We start from the raw sequence: 26299 nt of genomic DNA on the forward strand, positions 1-26299 counted from the left end.
GGCCGCCAGGAGGCGGGATGGCCGCGGCGTGTGCGTCACTTCCGCTGTGGGGTGGCCGCTGCCGCGGAGCGGAGCGGAGGCCGCGGCCGGGCGTGGGGCTGCGGGAGGCGCCGGCGGCCGCGCCGGCCCCGGGGCCATGGGTGAGCGGGGACGGGTGGGCGCGGGGGCGAGCCGGGTCCCGGTCCCGCTGTGTGAGGGGGTGGGCGGCCCGGGCACCGCGGCCGGGAGGCGCCGCCGACAGCCCCGTCCGTGTGGGGCTGCGGGGCCGGGCGCTGCGGGGAGCCGCTTCCTTCTCGTTAATTCTGCGCCGGGCCCCGGCGGAGGCTTCGCCGCATGGTCCCGGGCCGGGTGCCCGGCCGCCCCCCGGGGCCGCCAGGGCAGCGCCCTCCTGGCGGGCGCCTGTCCCAGGGCGGCGGGTGCCGTCGGGCCGGTGGAGGCCGCTCGCTGCCGGTAGCTCGGGAGGGGCCCGACCGAGGCCTCGGGCGAGGCCGGCCTCCCTGCCCTGGCCTCCGGGCCCGCCGGTGGTCGCCGCCGCGCCGGTCCCCGCGCCTGTGGGGTTGGCCTCGGACCGCCGCGAGGGCCTGCGGGGCCTGTCAGCGCCCAGCCCCGGGAAGCGTTCCCCGGGGGGGCCCGGCCCGGCCGGCCTGGGTGCTGCCGGTGCACCGGCCGCGGGCCGCCCCCCGCCAGGGGTGGGATTTTGCGTAGCGGGGCGTGCGTACGCGGCTGGGTGTAAAAATATCGCCTGGTAAAACTCCTGCCATCTTCCTGCCTGGATCAGCGCTGGGGGGGCTTTGGGCTTTGTTGACAGCGAAGCTGTTCTGGCAGCGCGCTGGCAGGTTCAGGGCTTGCTGCGGGAGCAAACGGCTTGTGTTTGGTGCCGATTCCGCTTTCAGTCTGGGCAGGAATTTCTTTGTTTAGTAGTTTCGGACTTCTGAGGAGGAGTCGCGTGTGTCTCAGCAGTGAGTAGTTGAAGGTTGTACCTCTAAGTGAGAATGAGTAAGACCATAAAGTATTGCAGCCGGAGCTGGCTGCAGAAACCTGTCCCGTCCTCCCTGTGTGAGCGCACCCGACGAAGATAAGGAGGTGAGCTTTGGGACTGCCTGCACTCGGAACCTGTTTGTGTTAACCTCTTGGCTTTGGCTGTGCCTTTGGGAGCTTCGCTGCCGCCATACGTGAGAGCGTTAAAGGTCATCACGCTGCTGCTGGAGGGAGCCCGTGGCTCGGGCTGTAATCCTGTGTCCGGAGGGAGGTGGAGAAGTCGGAGCAGAGGCCAGTGCCTGCTGTGGTGGGGCTGCGCTACCGCCCGCCTGCTGCGGGACACCAGGCTCCCTTCGGGGCAGGAGGGTCAGGAGTTGGGTGCAGGAGGAGGGTGGTCGGGTTCGCAGGGTACCTGCAGCCCGGGTGGGATGTAACCTGAGGGACGGGGCAGGGTAAGGCTCGCCGGATGGCAAGTGGCCCCAGGCCGGTAGCAGTTGAGGTGCAGGACTTATTTCCCCGATGCTGGAGTGTTTGTGCTACATCCTTTTATTGTTTCTCTGTGGCATCCACGCTGATGGTTTGGTCACATAATCTCATTGCTTAAAAGTACCCTGATGTTTAGCTGCTTTTTATCCTCAGGATATTACAGAATCATCTCCTTCTGAAACCACACAGAGGGAAGCCTTGTAGGCACTTAGCTGCTGTTTGATTAAGGACAACCCTATTGATTTTGCCTGAACTGCCCACTGTGCTTGGCCCAAGTAAGGGATGCGTTATCTGTCGGCAGAGGCTCAGCGGTGCTCTGGACTTGTGCAGTGTGCGCCTCACTCGTGCCTGGGAGCTCTCGCTAGACCGAAGGACGCTCCGTGCCCATTGTAATGTTCTATGTGAAACAGTCTTTTTTTGTTAGTTGGGTACACGGTGTGAACTTACGGTGTCTGTCAGCGTGCTTTCATGCTACAAATGATAGTAACGTTAGCATGGCAGTATATGTAGATAACTTAAATATATTACTTTCTAGCTAGTGAGGGCTAGATGAGTAGATTATCGTTAAAAACAGCAACCACACCTCACTGTAAAGAAAGTGTCAGCACGTGTGTGAGTCACGCAGTAATCTTTGCGCGCATAAGGAAAGTCCTGCTGCAGTGGATTTATGGAATATTAAGTGTACATAGTAACGTAAGCTATAAACGAAAAACAGAATCTCGTAGTACAATGCACGTCTCGCCTGGTGGTGATTCTAAAGGCAACGGCTGCCTGACTGTACGGGAGCAGCCCCCGGTCGGGAACTCGTGCACTGGGCCCTGTACTGGGAGGGCGATACAGTCTCAGGTGTTGTCAGGGTGCTGCAGTTGGATTTCCAGGCTCTTCTCCTGGCCTGTGCCCTGCTGTAGGTGCCTCTGCCGTGAGGATGTTGGGCCGGAGCGGGGATTTTTCCTGGGGGATGTGGCCTGTGCTTCAGCATGAAAGGGTTAAGCTGAAGTTGGTGTTTATGTAACCAAACAGGGAACTCCCAGAGATGAGTCCTTGGCTATCTCATGTGTTGATGCATCAGAAGGGTTTAAAGAAAGCCCGGCTTGTTGCTTGCTTACACTCTAATTACGTTGCTGGAATCCTGTGCTTCAGTTTCCCTGGCTGCCTGGGGGGGGGCAGGAAGGACTTTGCTTTCCCTGATGTATGACTTGGCCTGTGGAAGCCTTTTTTTGTCCCTGAGAAGTTGGAGACTGGCCACAGCTAGATGTGGGATGCAGGCAAGGTGCACTGGGGTCCCTTTTGGCAGTACAGCCCCTCAAGTGCTGGCTGTGCCTTGCTCGCATACCCAGGATTAAACTAATCGGCACGTTGGGCTGAGGAAGGAGGTTTTCTAGTGGGTCGGTTCAGCAGGGGCTGCCGGAGGTGTTCGTGTCTCCCAGCTTGCAAAGCACGGCTCGCTCGGCGAGTTCATACTTTACCAGGTGCCTTCTGATGGCATGGGGGTGCTCCAGCCTCTCGTGCTGTGCCGGTGCCTCGGGATTCTTCCTCTTCCTTTGGTCAGAGAAACTCTGCGTCTGGTTTTGAGCGAACTTCTCGCTTAGGGAAGAAGCTTGAATGAGTCTCCACACGTTTCCAAGAAATCTCTGAGTCAGGGCTCCTGTGTTTCTGGAGAAGGCTTCCCTTCCCAGAAGGGCTTGCACAGCGGTACATGGGTTGCACTGGTGGCTCTGAGTCATCTGATGGGCTTTTTTTTTTTTTATTATAATAAAAATCTCCTACAGAAAGGTTGAACTTCCAAAGCCTTTGGTAAAGTTAATGTTCCTGTATCTACCACAGGGCTTTGCAGAGGGAGGGGAGCACACCCCGGCTGCCCCTGCGCCCAGCTGCAACAGCTCCTCCTTCCCGCACGCCTGCTTTGCTTGGGACCTGCCCGGCAAACATTCCCTGTAATCCCTCAGCCGGTGACTCCTCCACAGGCCTGGCTGATCTGAACTCCGCCTGTTCTCAGGAAAGCTTTTCCAATGGGAATCGAGCCTGTGTCCTTGGGAGTGCTGATGACTCGGGTCTGAGCTGTCCCTAGCTGGTCTTGCCCAGGGAAGGCGTGTGGCAACGCTCCGGGATTGCTGCTTCTCTCAGAGATACCGACCTGCTTGTTCCTGTGCATTCCTGTGCCGGGAAGCCAGACCATACTCGAGGTTTTACTCATTTGATGTTAGTGATCATGTAGGTTTTTAGGTCATGTCCAGCATGGCTTCACACGAGTTGGAATTTGTCATGAGCCAGGCTTAAATGTGAACTTTGATTAATCATCACTGATAAATACTGCCCAGTATCTTATTTAGGTGGTAAAAGGTGCAGCCTGATACTGCTCATTTGAATCAATTCTTTTAGCTTTATTTTTGCAAGCGCTGAGGCCTGCACTGGCTGAGAGTGGACAGGGCGAGTGGGACGAACGCCTTTGGACTGGGTCTCCAGCTTTGTCCCAAATGCTGCAGCATTTGGCTCCCGGCAGAGACAGCTGGGCAGAAATGCTGCTGCGTAGGGTGGCAGGTCTCCTCCCGTCTGGGGTGGGAGATGGATAATTCACGAGCACAGAGCAATACCGCGCTTCCCTGGGTGGCTGAGCACCCAGCGGGCCTGGCTGCAGTGCTGCCTCTCCACCGGGGAGGTTTCAAGCTGGTGACGAAGCCCGTAAGGAGCGGTGATTCATTTGTCCTGTCCACATGCCCGAGTCAGCAGCCTGGCAGCCCTGCCTGCGACTCCCGCGCAGCCCTGTCTTCTTCCCACCTGCAGCCTTTCCAGGTCAGGAGCGACAGGCAGGTTTCAGGTGCCGGGGTACTGGTGGAGGAGCGAGCGGGAGCAGCCGCAGCTCAGCTACTTTGGCTGCCTGGGAGCTGCTCCTGCAGCACCTGGGCTCTGGGAGGCAGGTTCCCTTTAATGGTGTGAGCTCCTTGCTGAAGGAGCTTGTCCTCGATAGCCCTGAACTTCCAGCAGGCGCTCGTGGGCTCCATCATCTGCTGCTGGTTCCCAGCTGCCAGCTCATCCCATTGCCTTGCTTGCAGAGATCAGCTCACTTGTAGCAGTGGGGTAGGATGCCTTTGGGGTTGCTGTCATCACACTAGAAGGTGTAAATACCAACTAACTCATTTTGTCCCCTTGTTGCAAGATAAAACAACAGAAAGCATCCTGGAGGTTGTATCAGCTGCTCCAGTGTCTTAAGTAGTTTCTGTGCTGCTGAGTAATCCTGTTAACGCCCCAAAGGTACTTTTCTTTTCCTGCTCCAGCTATTAGCTGTGGCTGCTGGACTGCAGGACCTGCTTGTTCTTTAATCTGAGATGAAAAGGTCAGTTTCCTCCTCTCTTGTTTTTCTTTGTTGTTAGGCTGGGCACTGGAACATCATGCAGTAATTTGGGAATTAGACAATTTCCTTAAGCTACGTAATTAAAATACGTTACATCTATAGCTAGTGCAGTAAGAAGCTTTGGACACTTCTCCAGTAAGATGTTTGATATATTGCATGCATCACATTAAAATCGTTAAGTAGTGGATTTTTGTGCTAGACTTGTAACTTCATTGTCTGCGAGAGACCGTTTTTGTTACAGATGGTGGGACAGGGAGCGGGGGTGGTTTGAATCAGTTTGTACCGTTTGGATTTTGGGGGAGGGGGCAGTGAACCCACTACATCAGTATCTAATGGTCCTGTCCCTAGGATGGAGTGTTTCAAGGGATAAATGTTTTTGTTCTGGTTCTTTGCAGAAACGTTGGATGCTCTCTCTTGGGACTGATCCTGCTGATGTTAAAATTATTTCTTCCCCCCCCTCCCCCCCCAGTCTTAGTCCCAGGTGTCTGTGACGCTGCCTGTAGACAGAGGTGTTGCTGCAGGGGCTGGGGGCATGCTCTTTGCCCTTACAAGGCTCGCCACTTCTCATGGAAATGTTCTGAATTCTCAATTTTGGGCTATTTTAAATCTCAGCTGTGCTGCACTGTAACCAGTTTGTGTGTGGGACTCCACTTACTGCTTCTTTGCCCTCTGCTCATTGTGTGTGAGGAGGAAATCCTTGTGTGATGCAGTAATCCCCTCTTGCGTGCTCTGAGCAAGCCTGTCCTGGGAAGGCTCGGCTGCTCCGGTGGCATTAGCAGCAGGACACAAAGCAGCAGCTCATTTGCTGTTTGAACATGTTAGGCAGAGGGACAGCGACGCTGCCGGCGTCCCTCCAGCTGAGCTGCGCAGGGCTGATGGGGCTCCTGCTTGTCCAGAGGCCGGCAGTGCCTGCGGCGAGGCCGGGGATGCTCCGGGGCCCGCAGGCGGGATGGCAGATGGCTTCAGCACACACTGCTCGTGGGACAGGACCCCCGTCTCATGATGGGTCCCACTCCGGGTCTGAGCGCTAAGGGCTGCTGTGGCCTCATGTTTCTGCTTACAGATGCAGAGTCAGTTTAAACCGTCCAGTTTATTATGGCTTTTGTCTAAAACTTATTTAAAGCCTGTTCTTCCAGGATGTAGTTCAGCTGTTGGTGTCTGAGCAATACCAGCTTCATGTTGTGAGTACTTCTAGTAGTGAAGCCCCTTGAAATCAGAGCTTTGCATCAGCCCAGCTCAAGCCAAGGTGAAATGACTTTGCAGGTAGAAAACACCCGCTGGCTCGGCAGGGAGGGGGAGCCTCCTGCATTGCTGTTCTTGTTTTAAGATTTTCCTTAAACCCTGTCTCGAAATACCATTTTTAGCCCTACGCCTAGCGGATGGCCACTCATTCTGCGGGAGACTTACCCAAGGAAGTCTGTGCCCTTTTGACCAATTTCCTTGCTCTAATCAGGGTTACACAATGTGCAGAAAAGGGAACAATCTTCCTGCTTTTTCACAGCAGCTGCCTGTCGTTTTCTTCCTTTTGCTCTGGGACCGTCCTTCCATCTGACCAACCTTCTTTCCGGTCTCAGAGGAACCTGAAGTGCTCACATGCAAACCCTCTGGGTGCTGCTGAGGGCCCTTGAGATTTTTGGTGGGCTCTGCCACCCTCGCGGTGCAGCCCAAGCAGCAGGAACCGAGGAGAGAGCTGGGAGACTGGGTAGAGAGTACCGTGAGTGGCACAGGGTTATCTCTCATAGTTGAGTACTCATTTATGTCGGTATGTTTCTCGCTTGCTCTTACAAGTGTTCTGTGCTGGAGCTGTGATATTTAAGTCGATGGATGTCCTTTAAGCAGCGGTAGGGCTGGGGCACCTCTGCTCGCTCTTGGTGCCGAGACGACTCATACCGAAAGTGCTGGCTAGCCGGCGTGTGGGTGAGCAGGCTGCCTGCGTGCCGTCGGCATGGGTCTGCCTGACCGGGGTGTCCTGCTGTGGGGTCCTGCTGCCGAGAGCAGGCTCTGAACGTTGTTTATCAAAGTATTAATAGCTTCAGTACTTTAATTCAGAAAGATCTTCAGCAGTCTTTGCAGATCCCCCAGGACCAGGTGATAATACTGTGTTGTATTTTGGGTGGCGTTGGGAGTTTGACTCCTGCATCCCAAATGTTCCTTTTACATTTTTAAGTGGATCTAACTGGATGCTGGTAAAGCAAACCAGCTTGGATTAACAAATGTGTAACACGTGCAATATCTGTAGGTTAAACTTTAAGCATTTGGTAGAGGTGGTATAGATTGAATTCTAGAGTGTCTGGTTTAAATCCTAAATTTCTCCTTTTGAATGGGACCAGATGAACTATTAAGCAGTACTGAATTTGAGTTGAATGAGTATTTTTTTTTTTTAAGAGGCTGAATATAAATTGTAAAGAGGAATTAACTTGCAGTGGGGATTTGATAAGAATAAAACTCAATGTATTCTTCTTTGCCTTTTGCAGGAATTGTTCTGTTCAAGTCCAAACTTTAAATATTAACTCTTACCGTGATTAAAAATTGCTTCTAGTGGTGAAGTCTCTGTTGTGGCACTATTGCTAACTTGTGTGTATTTAAAATACGGTTAAAAACAGGCAAGCTAGTACCACGTGGTGGAGGTTAACATGGAGAACGTGTTTGTTTCTGCTCTGAAGGTCTGTCTCACATCACGAAATGCCTTTTGAGATCGTTGACGCTTGTGTTTGTCTTGCTGTGCAGGGCCATGCATCTGTGACTCTTTGGGGACTGAACTTCAAGAGCCCTTTTATTCTCTCACGTGATGTCAGGAGCTTCAGGCCTTTTCTAAGCCAAAACAAACACAGATGTTTCAAGCTGCAGAAGTTTTGGTGCATACCACGTTATCGTAATCAAGAATAATCCAGAACCACAGCATCAAGTGTATCTTGTTTCGCATTACAGGGTCCTCGACCTTTCGACCATCCAGCCTTCTCCAAGGTGATGACTCCTGTCTCCTGAGACGTTGGAAAACCTAGTTTGGAAGAAGAGTAAAGATACAGTTGATGCTGAACTACGTGAGTCCTCAGATTATTTTGTTTACGATAACGCCGTTTGCACCAGCGATTCCTATCCAGCTCGGATTGCACAACGGTCATTGTCTCAGAGTTTCTGTGCAGTGGGGTTTCTCCAGTGGAAATCTTACTCATATGTTTCCAGCAGGGATGATGATGTTGCAAGGAGTGGAGAATTTTATAAGGCACAATCAAATATTAGGTCAGGGATGTGGAATGAACAGAACAAGGAGCACATGGGGCTTGGGACTTTGTTCTGTTCAACGAGCTGGGCCTGGTAACCCTTCTCTGTCAGAGATCTGAATGGCTGGTGGAAGTCGGTAGTGCAGGGATGCAAAGTCTGCTGCGAGGCTTCTCACCTTATCTCTCTTGCTATCTCTGATCTTGGTGACAGGTACTGCTAGATGAATCAATGCAGTGAGATCATGCTTGTGTCCACAGAAAGGGTGGGACTGCCAGAGGGTAAACTTCATTCAAAGTATGGGGATTTGTCAGTCTCTTACGTGGTAAAACACTGGGACTTTTTTAAAACAAATAAGTACAACCCAAAAATATTTTCCCAGTCTGCTGTAGTAACCTCTTAGGGAAGACTGCTGAGGCTTGGTTTTGACTTGCTCAGAGTAAGAAAATGGATTGGTGCTTAGTTCCTCCTCTCCCCTACCCCCTCAAAAAAAAAACCAACCTTGAAATGTCAGAGCACGAGCATTTAATGTCTAGATAATTGTGAAAGTCTTTGAAACTATTTTCCAAGAGATAAAGGTGAAGAGGGGGTATATTGGAAACAAAGCTTCAGTTTGACGGAGCTGATTTATGCTTGCAGTGAGCGTGAAGGCTAGCCTGGCAGCAGTCGTGAGGGTTCTTCTCCTGCTAAACTGAAACAAGACTTTCCTTTGGGGAAGAAATGTTTTAGTCAGAGACTTGAATTTATTTGGCCCTTTAGGTGTTGGTTCTGCAATACTGCCTCAAATTCTCTTTAGATTTCTGAGCAGCAGAAAATGCATGTTGGAAATCAGATTTTCTGCAATACCTGAATAAGTAGGAGTTAGTTAAGCTTTTAGTTGTTTGTGCTGAATTGTAGTGGTGTGTGGACCTTGCATAAATACTTGGCTGCAAAGCATGAGATTTGCATTTAATAGATTAAATTGTGCTTTGCATGGAGTGGTAGCGCAAGAGAGCACATGTACTGGCACCACAGTGTTCCTTTCGTTGAAGTATCCACTAAAGGCAGGTAATGGTGTGTTAATTCTAAACAAAGCATTGCTTCCTGCATGTGGAGACTGAAGTGGTAGAGTTTTATATGTTGGTCTCAAATTTCAGGTGTTCAACTCTAGCTGCATTGGATGTAGATAGATGGAGATATAATTAAAAAGATAGAGCTTAAAGAGGTACAAAGAGAGAGAGAGGGAAGTTCTCTTAAGACTAAAAATACATATTTTAAAAAAATCATCGTTAACTGAGTCTCACAATAACTAACGTGTCAGTCTTCTATGCCCTTGCTGGGAAAGGTGAAAGATATTGTTCATTCTTCTGGTCAGTTAGTTTTGTGCATTCTTGGCTGGTTGAGGAACAGACTTGAGCCTTCCGAGTTACCTGGTGAGCTGGCTGCAGCGCCTGGTGGGAAGTCCTCAGCGAAGGAACCCGCAAAGGCCCATAGGCTGAAGCAGAAATAGACACCCATACAAAAGGATAACTTGGGCATTTTCTTTCAGAGTTTTTTGGAATATGTTAATTTGCAAACTTGTTTTTGCAGTAAAACAAGCTTTAATTATTTTGACTTGTTCCCACTGTGTCTCTCAAACAACTGTTCTAGGAAATGTTGCTTTGAATAATGAGGCTGATTTATACCTTCAGAAATGCATTAAGCCTCCAACCCACAACTGGTCTATCAGTAATGAGCCATAGCTTTTTTGTAGAAACACAAGTAGGCAGAGACGCGAGTGCATCAGTAGGTGAAAGCCTTCCAGTATGAAATAAGGGATAGCATAAGAAATTAACTCAATTGCTCATCAAATGTGATCGTCTTTCTCTTTTAAGAGCCAAGGATGAAGCGGCGAGCATCAGACAGAGGAGCTGGGGAAACATCCACTAAGGCAAAAGCTCTCTGTACAGGGATTTCTGGAAATAATGCCAAGAGAGCGGGCCCTTTTATACTAGGTAAGCAGGGAGGTTTTCTTCTTCAGTTTTCAAGGTAGCTACTGATTGCAAAACTGAAAATAAAAGGCACTACGAAATGAGGCAAAGCAGATGTGTAATTTAGCGTCTTACCTCAGAGTGCAATGCACTTGATGTAGCAGAGCAGCAGCCCTTGGAACTTCTGCAGCTAGTCAAGCTAAGGAGATGTGTAATCCTAATATAGCAAGGAAGGCATGGCTTTTAAGATAAGTATGAGCCCGTGCTTTTATCCTTTTTTTTTTTTTTTTTTTTTTTCTTTTTTAAACTACGTCCTTAAACTTTGTTAAAGAACAAATTCATTCAGGGGTCTTTTTGGTTAGAGCTCCGGGGAAATGTTCAACCCTGCTTGCCTGGAATATGCTGTCAAATCAGCGTGTAGGCAACTTAATAATGCACTAGTGGTCATTATAAGCGGTATGTGCCAAGGCAAGACCACTCTGCTACCTTTTGAGAGTTGCTAGAACAGTTGTTAGTTCAGAACTAGTTATATAAACTATGAAAACCATGATGGACTTTACCGTGGAAACCAATGGATAATCAGTGGAAGCTGATTGATTTAAACTGAAGAGTGGAGACTGTATGTTAACTTGAAATTTGGACTAATCTGCGTATCTGAGCAGTCCCTGCAGAGGTGGCGGTTGGGTTCAGAGGTGTGTGGTAATAGCAGTTGCCATGGGTGTTGCTAATAAATGTAAAAGCCGTATGGTTCAGGCATGCAGAAATTTGAATTTCTGAAAACAGCTGTGCCCTGTATGGGCTTTTGTTAAATGTTTCTCCAATGAACAAACGAAACATTGTCCAAAAACGTTTGAATTCAATACTATTTTTTTTCTTTGGATTGTAATTTGTGGAAATGCACTTAGTCTCCTGAAAAAAAGGAACTTAGTTTAACCTAACGTAAACTGTGTGACACTTGCGTACTGATGTAACCCTGAATTAGTCATTGCTGCTTAAAGGAAAACAAGTCTGTTTTTGCTTTGTGCTGTTAGGTCCACGTTTAGGTAACTCCCCTGTGCCAAGTATTGTTCAGTGTTTGGCAAGAAAGGATGGGACAGATGACTTTTATCAGCTAAAGGTAAGCAAACTGCAGGGCTTCCAGATCTTCAGGGCTCTTTAGCTCTCGCGACAGAAGTGCGTGGTGTAGGCTGTGTGGTGCACTGTTGGAAATGGCTGCTGGAACTTCCCCTCGGTGGGGCAGTTCTGCCAGGCATAGATCTGGTGTCGAGATTAGCCCTGAGACGAGGCCTCTGTGGCTGCTGCGCTGCTCTCCTGGAGCCCTCTGATCTGCTCTGCTGTGCCTGAAATGGGGGCGGATCTGGTGGGAAAAATCACCTGGGATATTTGCAGAAAGCCACCTGAGCAGCTTTTCTGTGTTAATCAAGTTCATGCTATGTGTTCTGCACAGATGTTAGTTCACACAGGTTTGTGGCAAGTATGCAAACATCAGAGTAATTACATCAGCTGTTAAACACATGTGAATATCTAAAATGTGAGAGAGGTTTGGGGGCATTTGGGTGTTTCTGGGAGCTGTAAAAGTCTTCTCCCTTTTCCTGAAGATTCTCACCTTAGAAGAAAGGGGTGATAAAGGAATAGAAACCCAGGAGGAACGACAGGGCAAGATGCTGCTGCACACAGAGTATTCTCTCCTTTCCCTGCTCCACAACCAGGAAGGAGTGGTTCATCATCATGGGCTCTTTCAGGTACCACTGGTCACCATCCAGGTTGGGGGAATGCCAGTGATTGCTATTGGCTTGAGCTGCTTTTGCTTAATGTACAGTTTGTGCTGACCCCGTTCTTGTGTGTAAAGAATTACCAGCACACCAATGAGATTTACTACTGCTGCTTCTTTAAACAAGCAAGTTTGTGGAGGGGCTCTTGAGAGTTAGGTGGGATGTAATGGGGTTTGGGATATGTGAGAACATTTAAAGATGGAACAGGCGCTCAGTACCATCCCTTCAACTAGGAAAATAGCTGCTTCACTGGCAAATTAATTTGTGCCCGTAGAGCACCCTTTAGAACTGAATTTACGCTTTCCAGTTTCTGTACTGTTTTATGATGACTTGTAAGAGGGCCAAATTATCAAGAAACTGTTTCAGCAAGTTAAACTAGTCAATGTGCTGATCAATGTCTCATGTGAGTGAATTGCGCTGCTGTTAACACCTTCAGAGCTGTTCATGGATGTGAGGGGCTGATAGGAATTACTGGTTTGGATGTTGGTATTGCCTTGCTTGCTGGTTAAATTTTGCCAACAGAGTTTTCACTTGAGGCCATCTGTACTATGTCTTAAATAAGCCAAATGTCCAACTCAGCTGTGTCCTGTTTAATGTTATGGAAGAACTGCTAATTGTGTCTTAAGATTTCTGTTCTTCTCATTAATAATGTGTTGGATCCCTAGTATTCACAGAGTCTGTACCACTGTAGAGTTTTTCTAGCCTTTATCTAAAGATGTCTGTGTGTATGTAAACGGTATCAGTGCTGACATACACATATAGTCAAATGGCATAGACTTTCTCTGGCTTCTCTCAATAGAGATCATGTATCTTTTTGAAATCCCAACTCGGGGCGAAGATCAAGCACTATGATTGCATTTGCTTATTTTGAGATCATCATGTAGTTAGTTATTCTCTAGTGCTCTATATGTAAGTACGTATTCCCAGATAGCTTCCCTGAACTATTGCTCATTTGTTTGCCTCCCTGTAGGACCGAGCTTGTGAAATTATAGAAGATCTAGAAGCCAATAGAATGGTCAGGAAAATGAAGAAGCGCATTTGTCTTGTGTTAGACTGTCTCTGTGCTCATGATTTCAGTGACAAAACAGCAGATCTGATTAATCTGCAGCATTATGTCATTAAAGAGAAGAGACTCAGTGAGCGGGAGACGGTAGTGATATTTTATGATGTGGTACGAGTGGTAGAAGCATTACATAAGGTAAGGTCTTTGTTATCCCTCTCGGTGCTGCAAGACTCTTTTCCCACGTTAGTACAATAGGTGTTTTAAAACTTCTTTGTGCAGGCAGTGGCGAGGTTGCAGAGAATGGATATTTCAGCTGTTTCCCTGTAACAGTGTTCTGCATAAGACCTCATGCCCTAAGGCATAAAAGAGCATTCCCTTCCCCTCCCCTCAAGTTTCTCAATATTAACATAGCATTTGTTGACTGTGGAGAGGGGCCAGCTGGACGAAATGCAGATCAGGTGAACTACAGTGTTACTAACCTCAGAAAGGGGTGGTTGAAGAGGAGAGCAGAGGCTAATCAAATGCAGGAAACACTTCAAGCAATTTCCTTTTGAAGCAAGATAAATCAAATGTCGGAATTGATTTCTGAGGTCTGAACCTCAAGCTACAAGTTTGAGATCAATGAACGAGAAATTATTGTAACAAAAATAGACTCTGCCAATGTTTGACTTCTTACCCTGTGACAAGGGGAAACCCACAATTGCTTGGCAGAGCAATGAAGCATATATCTTTTGAGGAAATGCTTGTCATATTGGTCTTACTGAGCCTGGACGCTTAAATTTTAGGCCTCTTGGTTTCAGTCAAGTCTGTCTGTGTGTTCAAAGTAGGAAGTTTGCTTGTTCTGTCCTTCTGACCAGAACCGAAAATGAAGTGCACAAAGTACCCAGGATGCAACCTGACTTGAAACCTTGACCTAGGTTATTTCTGAGAATGAAGATGACATGCTTTCAAAAGATACTTAGTGCTTTAGTCCAGGTATTGAATTTATACTTCTATAACAAATATGCTTTTGCTCATGTTATACTATTATATATTTTACAGAAAAATATTGTGCACAGAGACTTGAAACTAGGAAACATGGTGCTAAACAAAAGGTAAGTCTGCTGGAGAGCTGCTGTTCTGGCAGTTGTCTTATGTTTCTTCCCTGAAGCAGATTTCTGTTAGAAACACAGTTGAAGGCAGCACTTGTTGAGAGCGCTGTCGTGCGAGCAGGCTGAGGGAAATGGAAGCTGGCTGCGCAAAAATACAAATGCAGTTCAAACTTATGTGAGTTAATCTCCAAAAACAAATTGAGCACAACCTAGATGGTTCACTCTTCCACCAAGCTTAGTGACCCCATGTCAGCGCTTCTTTTTGGATTCTAACTTGTGAAAACTTCTATAGTCATTCAGAAACCTGCAAGAGAAATGCTTATTTTATATATATTAAAAAAATTAAGATGCAGTAAGTGGTTCTGTTCACATAATTCGCTTTCCATCATGCTAAAGGAATTCCCAACACTGCAGTCTGTACTATAAGCACAGCAGTGTTAAATCTTTGACTGTTGCACTGCTGTGTTTTTGCTAGCAGTAAAATATTTACTTATCTAAACAAAAGTTCTTCTGTCTAGTCTGTATTTGTGCTTGAAATAGCTTCCTTGTTCCTATTAGCTGGTTTGATGCAAGCCTCGGTTTATAATGCACCGATGTCCAACACGTCCTGGATGCTGTGCAGGCACAGGAGGGACCAGTCCTCCCGGAGCAGAGCGAACAGCATCAGTGGGGCATGAGTTCAGCACAAGTGACAAGCAGCTGGTGGTAGTGCGCGCTTGGCTCGCTGGCTCCTTGGAGGTTTTTTAGGGTTATGTAGTTACTTAGTTGGCAAGCTAGTTCCAGTTCAGATACTCTGCTGTGTCCTTCGGTATTACATTACTGGCTAAATATTTTGCACTAACTTTAAGAATGAGTGGAATTCATTGTCTTCTCACCCTGTCTGGTTTTCTGTGGAACGAATGTAAAACTGGAAGGCTTTAGGTCTGCAGGCTTCTAGAGTCTGTACAAAGCATGCGGGTTCACTGTGGTCACAGCTTGCTTTTGTCTCCTCCCTAACACTGAAAGCGAACAGATTTTACCTACTGAGGTTGAACTTCTTGGTTCCCCAAACACACACAGCAGCTAGTGGTTTTCAGGGCCACCTGTGGATTGGTTTAAGTCGTTTCTATAGAGCTGCTTTAAAATAAATCCCTTATCTTCTGCTTGCTTCTTTGATTCTCCTTCTTGCTAGGAAGAGGCAGACAAAGGTTGCTGCTTTAAAGGATCCACCCAGAGCTTCCCTTCTTTTCTGGGCAAAGTGTGCAGGGGAGCATCCCACTGATAGAGCTGCACAAGGGGCCCCCACTAGCAGGAAAAGGGAGGTATTTGAAGCTTTGTGAATGCACTTGCCAAAGTCATTTTTTATGTTACGTGCTATGTTTTTGCTTTTTACTAGCAAAAGACCATCCGCTTTGGTGAGGAAAAACCATAGCCTCTACAGCAGTGAGTCATATGAAAGGGTGGGTGACGCGTAAGAATAGATCACCGTGGAGAGGACCAGTCATTTGGGCTGATCAGAAATGTTTGTTCTGTTGCAGCAACGCTCACAAAAGAGACGGGTCTTTTCTGTTGGTGGGGGAGTGAAGGTAGCTACGTATCACTGCAAAGTCCTAACCGGGCAAGTTACATCCTGGGCTGAGGAAGGTCCCTCAGATGTTGTCCCCCACGAGATGCGGATGTTAAAGCCTTGCAAGGTTTCCAATTAGCCAGTGCAGTAGTTGGATGATTACAGATTAGATAAAATTTCAGTGACTAAATAAAACCAAGCAACCCTGAGCATTTTAGTGTCCTTTAGAACACTTAGTCTTCTAAATCTTTAACAAATTCTGCAGATTTTTATTCAGCCAGGGAAGTCTCTTGACAGTTGAAGCTAACACTTCTTAAACACAAGTCTGCCTTTCTTAATAATTGACTCTCCGTTGCCAGCCCACACTTGGTTTTATTTCACTTGTCTGTTGGATTTGCTGGAAATATTTTTTAGTTATTTTGACTGACTTAATTCATGCTCTCAGGCTCTAGTTGTGTAATACTTTTCAAGAATACAGAAATCTTCTAGACATGTTTTTCTGTTCAGTCCTTTAAGTTGTATGTTAAAATCTAAATTATCTGAGTGACATGGAAGATTAAATGTGGTAGTAATGTTGTAATGAGCTCACTTTCCCTGGCAGAATTTGTTAATTGGAACTGGCAATACCACAGGGAAGCGGGCGTATCTTAATACAGAAATTGTGCGTACCTGCAGTTCTCACCTTTTCTGAAGTACTTCAATGTAGGAGGTTTTTTGGATGTTGATTAGACTTTCCCTGTTCTGCATACTTTCATGTGAAGAATAGTCCTGCAGATCAGGTAAAACTGCCGCCAGACTCTTGCTGTGGGACTGTTGAGTAACGCAAAAGTGGTTAAAGTGAATCTGATCAAAGGTCCTGTAGCTCATCTGCTGGTGACACATAAGCAAACAGTGCGTGGAGGGCAGGCGTGGGGCAGTCCTTCCTGTAGGGTATTTTCCCTCAGCTTCCAGAAAATGTTGTGTGGAGAAGATGCCTTTAGAAATGGTAGCTGGGAAGCCTAGGGGAGAATCAGCTGTTAAAATAAACTTCTACTTTCTTAACACTCGTGCCCTACAATGGTCAGCAAGCACGAAAGTGCGGATGCTGGTGCTGTGCTGATGGCTAGGATGCTGTCAGTCTGCTCCTGGGAGGCTGGCCAAAAGGTGGCTGTGTGGCTGCAAGGTGAGCACGTTACGTGAGCACCCTGTGACACGCCACAGGTTGGATGTAGACTTTGTCTGTAGCTGTAACAGAGATTCTCTTACTCCCCCTGTAAGGGTCTTGCAAGCCATGCTAACCAGCTGTCCTGGTTTCAGCTGGGATAGAGTTAGTTTTCTTCTTAGTAGCTGGTAGAGCGCTGTGTTTTGGATTTAGGATGAGAATAATGTTGATAACGCACTGATGTTTTGGTTCTTGCTGAGCAGAGTTTACACTAGTCAAGGACTTTTCAGCTTCTTGTGCTCTGCCAGGTGCACAAGAAGCTGGGAGGGAGCATAGCTAGGACAGCTGACCCAGACCGGCCAAAGGGCTATTCCATACCATATGACGTCATGCTCAGTATATAAGCTGGGGGAAGAAGAAGGAAGGGGGGGACATTGGGTGTGATGGCGTTTGTCTTCCCAAGTAACCGTTACGCGTGATGGAGCCCTGCTTTCCTGGGGATGGCTGAACACCTGCCTGCCGACGGGAAGTAGTGAATGAATTCCTTGCTTTGCTTTGCTTGTGCGCGCGGCTTTTGCTTTACCCATTAAACTGTCTTTATCTCAGCCCATGAGTTTTCTCACTTTTACTCTTCTGATTCTCTCCCCATCCCACCGGGGGGGAGTGAGTGAGCGGCTGTGTGGTGCCTAGTTGCTGGCTGGGGTTAAACCACGACACCAGCGTGGAATCCTTTCCCATTGGGATGGAGTTGATCTTACAGCTCTGCTTGTCTCTTCCCAGCGGTTCAGGCTTCCCAAAAAGCCCCGTAGACACATCTCTGTTTTGGTTAACTTCCTCTGTTTGTGCTGTTTGGCTCATGCAGGTCGTTGTTCACTGATGCCTTCTGATTCTCCCCAGGACTCATCGAATAACCATAACAAACTTCTGTCTCGGAAAGCACCTCGTGAGTGAAGATGACCTGCTGAAAGACCAGCGAGGGAGCCCTGCCTACATCAGCCCAGATGTGCTTAGTGGTAGGCAATCCCCTTCAGCCCTCAGTGGGAGTTCACAGCTCCGACACTTAACACTTGTTTCGTTTATTTGTGGCTCTTGACAATAAATGAAAACCACCTAGTTCTGTTCCCATATGTAACCTGCCTTCTGTGAGAGCCTTTTAATTAGGGTCCAGTTATGAGACTTGGTCTGTTTTTCCAACTGGGAAAGTACGGAGAGAAGGAGCGAGTGTAACTTTTTTCTTAAGGCTAGTCTGAACTTCAAAGCTAATTAAATGCTCCCTGCCTGTTGCTAAATAAGTCTGACTGCAGACAAGATGTTCTGTTTCCCATGTCTGAATCTTGTTCCTGAGGCTTCATTTAAGCTGCAGGTAAATCCTTAGGCCTAAGAGGCAATCGGTCCAAATCCCACCATAATGTCAGTTTATTCCAGGCCGTACACTAAGAGGAGCAGTTGCTGCAGCTGCTGCTGGCTTCCAGAAGGGAACTATTGACCCTCTGGGCAGCTTCTGGGCCGACTGAGAGGAGTTACTTAAAAATAAAGGAATGATCACACCAGGCCAGACCAGCAGTCTGTTCAGGCTGTATCTTGTCTCCAGCAGTCTGGCCTGTGCCTTGTCTCCAGCAGAGGCCTTAAGCAGAAGTCTGGCAAAGAACAGCTTTCCCTGATGTCCTCCCACCTTTTAACTGTTTCCAGTGCATGGGACTTTCAGAAACAGATGTGCTTTCTGTCTATTTAGTTGCTTCAGGAGGTTTCTCTTCCATGAGCTGTAAGGTCTGCTACTGGACTAGCTTTTGTGCTGGCAATAGCTGAGCAGGCAGCGGTTGTCCTGTTGGTCAGTGTAGGGACCGAGGCATCGCTTTTGGTTTGGTTTTTTTCCTCTTCCAAGTGCTCTGGACTAGTGTTGAAGGGTGCGTTTGGGCATCTGAAGCATCTCTTAATGCACGATAACTGGAGTCTACATAAGCTCATGTTGCAGAGAGCTCCTTGTGAGCACAGATAAAATTCCCTTTGGATGGAGCTGAACTGCAGGATGCAGTCCAAGATTACCCCTAATGCATCCCACCTGCGAAGGGTTATGCATCCGCAGGGCCGAGCTGGCGTTAGGACAAGAGGAAACCGCTTTAAACTGCGGACAGTAGGGCATCAGCACCAACTGTTTTCTGGACAAGTCGGCAGTACGTTGGGCAGCACCACCCACTGGTGTGCATATAGCCAGTGTGAAAGCCAGAATCCTTGCCAGCCTGTCGCATTTGTTTACGTGAGGGTAACATCTAGAATACCAAAAACACCTCTGAAGATTTGAGCTACTCGTTTATGGTATCCTGAGCTATTGTATTTCAGAAACGCCCTCAGAGGGAGCTAGTCTTTCCAGACCTAGTGGACTCCCCTCAGTAAGTTTGTTGTCAGGTTTACAGGCAGCAGCAGTAAATGTAGCTGAGCGCTTCCGACGTGATCTGCCAGGCAGGTTTGAGGCTGCTTCCCTCCTGGGCAGGACTAAGCCAGGAAGGGAGCAGAGGCAAGCGGGGAGGTGGAACGTGTGTGTTTTGCAGGCCTTTCCTGTTCTGCAGGATATCCTGAGGCCCCTGTAGCCAGATGGATGATATGAGCCAACTGCTCTGCAGGAGCTTGGAGCAGCTGCAGCTTAAGTGGCTGGTGTCTGGTAAAGGCTGCAGGGAGCTGCTCCTTCCTGCTCGTCCAGGGTACTGTTCTGTCCTGGACTTCAGCCCTGTTACCCTCCCTGCCCACACAGCTCGGCTGCAAGCACCCGTATTTCCTCTAACGGCGCTCTGGGTGGTGGATTGACTGGCCTGCCTGTAGTTCACGTACCACAGAGTGCTGAACAGGCTGTCTTTGCTGACTTTTCTGACAGCTGAGGCTGTTCAAGACCCTGCAAGGAGCAGCCTTAGTTACAGGTCCTCATCTTGCGTAGCACCACATGGACTGACCTTCAGGTGCAATCGCACTGCGCTCCGGCTCTGACGCCTCTGTGAATAGCCCTTCCCCGTGGGGTGTCTGTGCAGCCTGATCCTGCGCTCTTGAAAATGCTGTTCCAAAATGGCTCAGTCTGCAGTTCCCCTCCAAGCATCGAGGGAAAAGTTACTTGAGGACATTCCAGGCTTCACCACCACCTTCAGACTCTGAGCATCTCTCTGTCTGTATTGCTAATGCTCCTGTGCAAGAGGAAGCTAAAACGCCTGAAGAATTAATCATTGTTTTAGGTCTCCAGAAGAATCTGTCTTTTGCTAAGAGATGGCTTGCATTTTATGGCTGCTGAAATGTCACCGCAGGAAAAGCTGGAGGAGGAGGGAGAGGTGCCTTTTTTTGAGCATATAAAGCAAAGAATAATTAGTACAAATAACAAATGCTGCAGCAGTGACTCACTGAGTGAGTCAGAGGAAGTCATTCCCTCAGTCCTATGCTGTGGTACAGCACTGGAGTTTAATTTTTTGACCCTCATGCATGCTGCTCGTTGCTGATTTATTGTGTGATTGAACGGGCTTTAAAGCAGCATTTCCATCAAGCAGCTCCCAGGGCATGCTGGGGCTGCAGCAGCTTTTGGGAATGCCTCTGCACGGGGGAGGCACCTTCCTGCGCCCTCCACGGCTTCCCAGCAGGCTCCAGCAGCTGTGTGCTGGATCCGTCCCGGAGGCAGAGTCCCATCTCAGTGGGCTCAATCTGAGCTGGGTGTGGAGCATCTTAGTCTGCACTTCCACGCAAATCTCCGGTGCAGCCAGGGTGGTGAGGCTGGTGTTAATCTTGGGCCACTCTTCACCTGAGGAGCGCTTACTTTTCTCAGGGTTTCTTTCCTGCCTCCCTGTGCCTTGTGCTCGCTGGCCCTTAAGTTCTCTTCTCCTTTGACCCGGACTTGCAGCACAGTGCATCTGTGGAGCCTGTGAAGCTCAGGGGCTCCCGGCAGCAACAGTCTGCAGGGATGGTGAAGGGGAGTGAGGTGTGAACTCCAGCACAGCATGCAGTGGTTCTGATTACTCGATGCTTTCGGATCACATCAAGGCCATTCAGCAGGGATAGCCCTGCTCTGTAGGGAAAGGGAAAACACCTGTGTGGAGGTGAACAATGTGCTTATTTGCAGAGGATGCACCTTTGAAAGAGGTTCTTAGTGTCTTGCAATAGGAAGTCTTGAGCGTTTTTGATTAATGCTTAGAAAAAAGGATCACATGCAGAGGTTGGAATGTGGTTGGTTGGAAGACCCCTCTTGCAAGGAAAGGCTGAGAGAGCTGGGGGTGTTCAGCCTGGAGAAGAGAAGGCTGCGGGGAGACCTTATTGCTGCCTTGCAGTGCTTAAAGGGGGCCTACAAGAAAGATGGGGACAGACTTTTTAGCAAGGTCTGCTGTAACAGGACAAGGGGTGATGATTTTAAACTAAAGGAGGGGAGATTTAGACTAAACACAAGGAAAAAAATTTTCACGCTGAGGGTGGTGAAACACTGGAACAGGTTACCCAGAGAGGCTGTAGATGCCCCATTCTTGGAAGCATTCAAGGCCAGGCTGGATGGGGCTCTGAGCAACCTGATCTAGCTGAAGATGTCCCTGCCCATTGCAGGGGGGATGGACTGGATGGGCTTTAAAGGTCCCTTCCATCCCAAAGTGTTCTGTGATTCTATAGATTGCTTCAGTGCCTTTACTGCTGGTGCTGGGCTGCAGAGGTGAGCAGTGTCATAAAGCCTGTTGCTTTTGTCTCTCCTTACTCCCTGCAGGACGGCCGTACCGTGGAAAACCCAGTGACATGTGGGCGTTGGGCGTGGTGCTCTTCACCATGCTCTATGGCCAGTTCCCCTTCTACGACAGCATACCTCAGGAGCTTTTCCGCAAAATCAAGGCTGCTGAGTACACCATCCCTGAGTGAGTACAGCCTGTCCCGGGGAGGCCCTTCTCTTAGTGCCTGTGCGGGCGGTGCTCTGGGCCTTACTGGGACAGCCGGAGCTGGAGGGGCTTCAATCAAAGCCCCTGAGGGTCGCAGCAGTAATGAGAACAAAGACTGTATGCAGTAGACACCAAGGAAGCAGTAGCGGAGCTGGGACATCTTGTGCAAAGGTGAGAAAGGCCCCGTGCTGCAGGGACAGGGAATCGACCTCCGGGTTAATTCTGGGGTCTCGGTCAGAGCAATGGTGGCTCCTCTAGTTCCTGACCTGTGCTCCCAGCATGTCCGTCCTGCTGCTGCCTCTGCCCACCTTGTGCACTCAGGCTCACCATGCGTTCTCTCTCCCAGGGATGGACGGGTCTCAGAAAACACTGTGTGCTTGATCCGAAAACTGCTGGTCTTGGATCCACAGCAGCGTCTGACAGCTTCTGAAGTGCTGGATTCTCTCAGCTCCATCATAGCATCATGGTATGTGCAAGAGGAGAGAGACAGGAACGTGGCGTCTCTGGCCGCAGGCTGTGTTATTCCAGCTGCAGCCAGCAGACTGCTGCCAAGCAGGACACCAGAGGATGATCTGTGAGAACTGCAAAAAAGTCTTTAAATCCCATGTCTCAACCATTGGTGTCTGCTGATGGATGCAGCCGGAGTGGCCTGTACAAATACTTGTCATTGTGACCAAGGCTGGAGTCTGTAAAGCAATAACATCACAAAACAGTACTGGGGTACAGGAGGGGCTTTGCTGCTGTGCCCCCCTTGTGCTCCCCAGATTTGATTTTTGAAGAAAGTCTAATGGTCAGGAAAAATCTTACATGTACAAACAGATGCAGCCATATGCAGACACTGCCTGCAAGCTTGTAATTAGCGCTGCATTATCCATTAAGTAAAAGCAGGCCTGAGATCTCTAAAGGGGAAGAGCAGGAGATGCCACTACAGGTGGGAATACTACACATGCAGGGTGGGGATGCCTTTTGAGGGTAAATCTGACTCCAGGACTGGCATGAACCAAGTGAGATGAGATTCCAGTAGCACACTCCAGCAGACATGGATCCTGGCAGTGTTTGCTTGGTGCAGCCCTCTTGTCAGGCCTGTGACCTTCTGTCTGGGCTGCACAGCGTGCCTGGGCAAAGTTCTTGTGCTGCCTGTTGAGTCAGCAGCAAAGTCTGTGATTTTTGGAGCTGTGGCTGTTTTCTCTCCTACCTATGCAAGAGTTAGAGTTCCACATCCTGTTTAAAAACAAAAAAGGCAACTCTGGGGACTTTAACATTATTTCATACCAGGGAAATTGAATTTAGAATAGCATCCTTTAGTAACAGCCAGTGTGGCATCCAGACAGCACTGTGCCACACTGTGGTGGCCAGCCATGGCCTGCCAGCCAGGCAGGATTGCCCTGGCCAGGGCGTTGGGTGAGGGTGGGTGAGCTGGGGCTGTGCTCCAGGTCCCTGATGCTGTGCTTTCCCCCCAGGCAGTCTATGTCCTCGCTGAGTGGCCCTTTGCAAGTGGTGCCAGACATTGATGACCAAGTGGCTAACCCCGAAAACCCCCAAGAGGTAGGTTTTCCTACTTTCCTTTCCACAGAATTGCTTTTTCATGCCCCTGTGCCAAGTCTGTCTGTAATGGAAAGAGATGACAGCCCCCTGTGGCCCCCGAGCTGGTGAGAGGAGGGTGGTGAGGGCCCAGCTTTGGCCGCTGCTCTGTGAGGTGGCCAAATCCATCGCAGTCCTGTGCGGTGGAAGGAAAGGCTCGTGCTGCTGGGAGCAGCAGTCACATCCAGCTGGCCATGCTGCCTGGAAGTGAGCTCGCCAGCCCCAGAGCTGGCCGAGGGGCAGCCTGTTCCTCTCCAAGCAGTGCTCACTCCCTCGCACACAGCTGAGCGCTCACATGCGCTGGGAGAGCCGGGAGGAGGTAGTGGTGTTGGCTCAGGCTCCCCGGTGAGTTCTGCAATGGGAGCAAACATCCTGTTTTCTTGCCAGCATTTTTTGTGTTGGAAGTGGTGGCCGGTGACCTCACTGCCTGGGGACAGCCTTGTAGCAGCTTTTCCCTGTGACGCCGCGGTTGGTGTTGCCATCAGAAATCCCTCCGCAGGGCGCGGGGGGATGCGAGAACTGGGGTCAAACAGCTGCAGCCCCTGAATATCTGGCAGGGATGGGAGGAGCTGAGTCAGGACAGAGCCACTGAGGTTTCCAGACCTCTGTTCCTGGTGGCACTGGTGACTCGTGGGGAGTTCTGCCTGTATGTCCGGCAGCAGGTCCAGTTCTTGCACTAAGACTCCAGTTACCCCGTGGTAGCTCAGGACCATCGGAGAGCAGTTGTGGGACTGTTGCTTGTTGCTGTGGCTCTGATGGGGTGGTTCTCTGGCAGGTGAAGGTGACGGAGGAGTGCTCGCAGTACGAGTTCGAGAACTACATGAGGCAGCAGCTGCTCTTGGCTGAGGAGAAGAACACCTTGCATGAGGCCAAGAGCTTCCTACAGAAGCGGCAGTTTGGGAACATCCCCCCAGTGCGACGCCTGGGCCATGACGCCCAGCCCATGAACCCTTTGGACGCAGCTATCCTGGCCCAGAGGTACCTTCGGAAGTAGCTTCCCACACATCCGAGAGCACAAGCACCATCCTGCAGTCTGCCTTTCACGTCGCCTACTACAGCTCAACAGCAATACCGGTGTCCCGTGATGGAGAGTAATGTAGCAATTCTTCTGAGCTCCGTTCAGGGACACGCACTCACACTCGCTCTGGAGGGAGAAGACTTTTGAAAAAGCTAGTTTTGGAAGCAGCAACCTCTTGGCATCTTCTGGAATCTGTTTTTTAAATCGAAGCCTAGATGACTAATCTGCTTTTAATCATGACTGTAATCTACCTCTCTTGTCTTTTTAACCATGCTGTTCTCTGGATCGAGCAAAGCCTGTGGGAAAGGAGAAGACTACCAAGGGTGAAGCTGGTTTGCTGGCACAAGAGTTGCGGCTGTGCAGTACGGAGAGTCGGCTGATTGCGTTCGCTCCATATGGTTTGAATAAGCTTAGATTTATCAGGGTTTCTTGAAAGGAAGAATTTCTTGAAACCTCCCACTTCCCTTCATCTGCATCAAATCTTTCTCTGTCCTTACCGTGCCACATGGTTTGGCTGTGTTGTCTAACCCTCGGTGGCCATGTGTGGGCTGCACCGTGCCAAGGCCTTCATGAGCGGCACAAACAGCCGCCTGGTTACCCGCTGTGAGCGGGGGCTGCCCGGAGGGCCCGGCCACTGCCTCGGGCGAGAGTCGTCCTTGCAGGCAATCGCTGCGAAGATTGGATCTTGTCTGCAGTTCAAAGGTTTTGCAGGACTCAGCCCGGCGTGGCCTCTGACCTCTTTCCCACCTTTCACTGATTCTTTTAGTTTCATAAGGATATATGATTTAATCTTATTTTTCAGTAGCTTATCTAAGGTGCAGTTAAAATTGCATTAATTCAGATTTAGCATTTTCACACTTCAGTTGTGGTACAGATATATAATATATGAGTTATAATGTGAAAAAGCTTCCCAAAATAGTCTGCCTAGAATTAGGAAGGGGCTGGCTGAAGTCTCTACTGTATTTGTTCCCTAGCATTTCTTGCCATCCCAGCCTCGCCATGCAAACCTGGGGCCGCCTCTGCTGTCCCTGCGTGGTGCCGAGGCGGGAGAAGGATGTCCCGCTTTGTCACCTAATGCCACTGGAAGAGCGTTTGCCTGTGCTGAGAACAGGAACGATTGTTTCTGAGCCTCATTTTGTGAACTGGATGCCTGTCTTGCCAGATGAACTGTTCTCACACAGAGGTCCCAGGGCTCACAGTGCCCCAGCCAGGGATCCCGCTCGAGGCAGGGGCTCTCCGGCTGCTCCCAGCCCTGCGGCAGCTCCGGCATCGCCCTCTCCTGCCAGCCTCGGGCTGGGTACAAGGAAATGTGTGAGCAGGGATGGGAAAGGCTGCTGTGGCCTCAGTGGCGGGGGCTGGCCCTGCTTTTTGGGGTCAGCTCTACCACCCCAGCGAGTGCGGGTAGGGAGCGAGTAGCAGATCTCTTTGTAGCGTGTTGCCTTCTCTTGCCCCGGGCTGGGGAAGCGGACTGCGTCTGGCCTGGGCCACCCTCCAGGTGTCGTTGTGGGGACACGGGGATTGACCTGAAACTCCTTGGCAGCGTCGGGCATTATGTCCTGCCTGCAAACTTGCCAAAGCCGCTTGGCAGCAGGCAGGTAGGGAATTGTGAACACTAATACAGACTAGAACAGTGGCACCAACCCCAGCCAGCTGAGCCAGTAGCCTCAAGTCTTAGCCTTATTTATTTTAAAGATGGTAGATCTGTCCCGGCATACCCCTGTGTGTGCCCATTACCCCCCTGTGCCACCAGCAGCAGAGCAGGGACCCCTAGCCCCTGAGCACCCCTGGGCCCCGGACCCCTTAGCTGGAGCCCTGCTCTCTCCATCTGGTTTTCTCCTGTCTTGCTCCCACCTCTTTATTTTTTTTGTTTGTTTGTTTGTTTTCCCCTAAAGTTAAAGCAATATTCTGGGGACTCTGCAAGGCTGTATCATACCCAGTATTCCTGTGCACCCGTCATCGCCAGTAAATCACACTTGTATTAAAGCAAACTGGAAGAGGGGGTGGTGTGGGGAGGGCAGGAGCGGCTGGGGGTGTGGGTGGAGGGGCCGCGCTGCGGGAAGGAGCCTGTTGTAAGAAAAAAAAAAAAAAGAAAAAAAAAAGAGGAAAAAAATTTGTATAAAGACATTATTTTTGTACTACATCGAAACTACTCCTGCATGTCGGCAATAAAACTTCATACCGAGAGCCCGGCGCGCAGCAACCCTGCGGGGGCGGGGGGGCTGGGGACTGGGATGAGGGGAGCGTGGGGATGGGGGTGGCTGGGACAGGGGGGCTGTGGGGCTGCTGTGC

At 49.5% G+C, this 26299-nt stretch overlaps 1 protein-coding gene across 2 annotated transcripts; it reads left to right on the top strand.

Moving 5' to 3' along the window:
* Positions 1-26023, top strand: STK40 (serine/threonine kinase 40). Of its 2 annotated transcripts, XM_087761213.1 has the most exons (12): positions 1-140; positions 7742-7854; positions 9886-10005; positions 11013-11098; positions 11580-11723; positions 12724-12951; positions 13798-13850; positions 17432-17547; positions 21246-21390; positions 21758-21877; positions 22872-22956; positions 23768-26022. In XM_087761213.1, exons 3-12 carry the CDS (start codon positions 9894-9896, stop codon positions 23984-23986), a joined length of 1308 nt encoding a protein of 435 aa, XP_087617339.1. In that variant the 5' UTR covers positions 1-140; positions 7742-7854; positions 9886-9893; the 3' UTR covers positions 23987-26022. The 2 variants fall into 2 exon arrangements, with proteins under 2 accessions (XP_087617339.1, XP_009469144.1); XM_009470869.2 differs by lacking the exon at positions 1-140 and having other exon boundaries at positions 7833-7854; positions 23768-26023.
* The last annotated feature ends 276 nt before the right edge of the window (positions 26024-26299 follow it).

The sequence above is a fragment of the Nipponia nippon genome, unplaced genomic scaffold (genome assembly GCF_047370975.1).
Source record: "Nipponia nippon isolate SJK-2023a ecotype South Korea unplaced genomic scaffold, ASM4737097v1 scaffold_23, whole genome shotgun sequence".
NCBI classification, from domain to species: Eukaryota; Metazoa; Chordata; class Aves; order Pelecaniformes; family Threskiornithidae; genus Nipponia; species Nipponia nippon.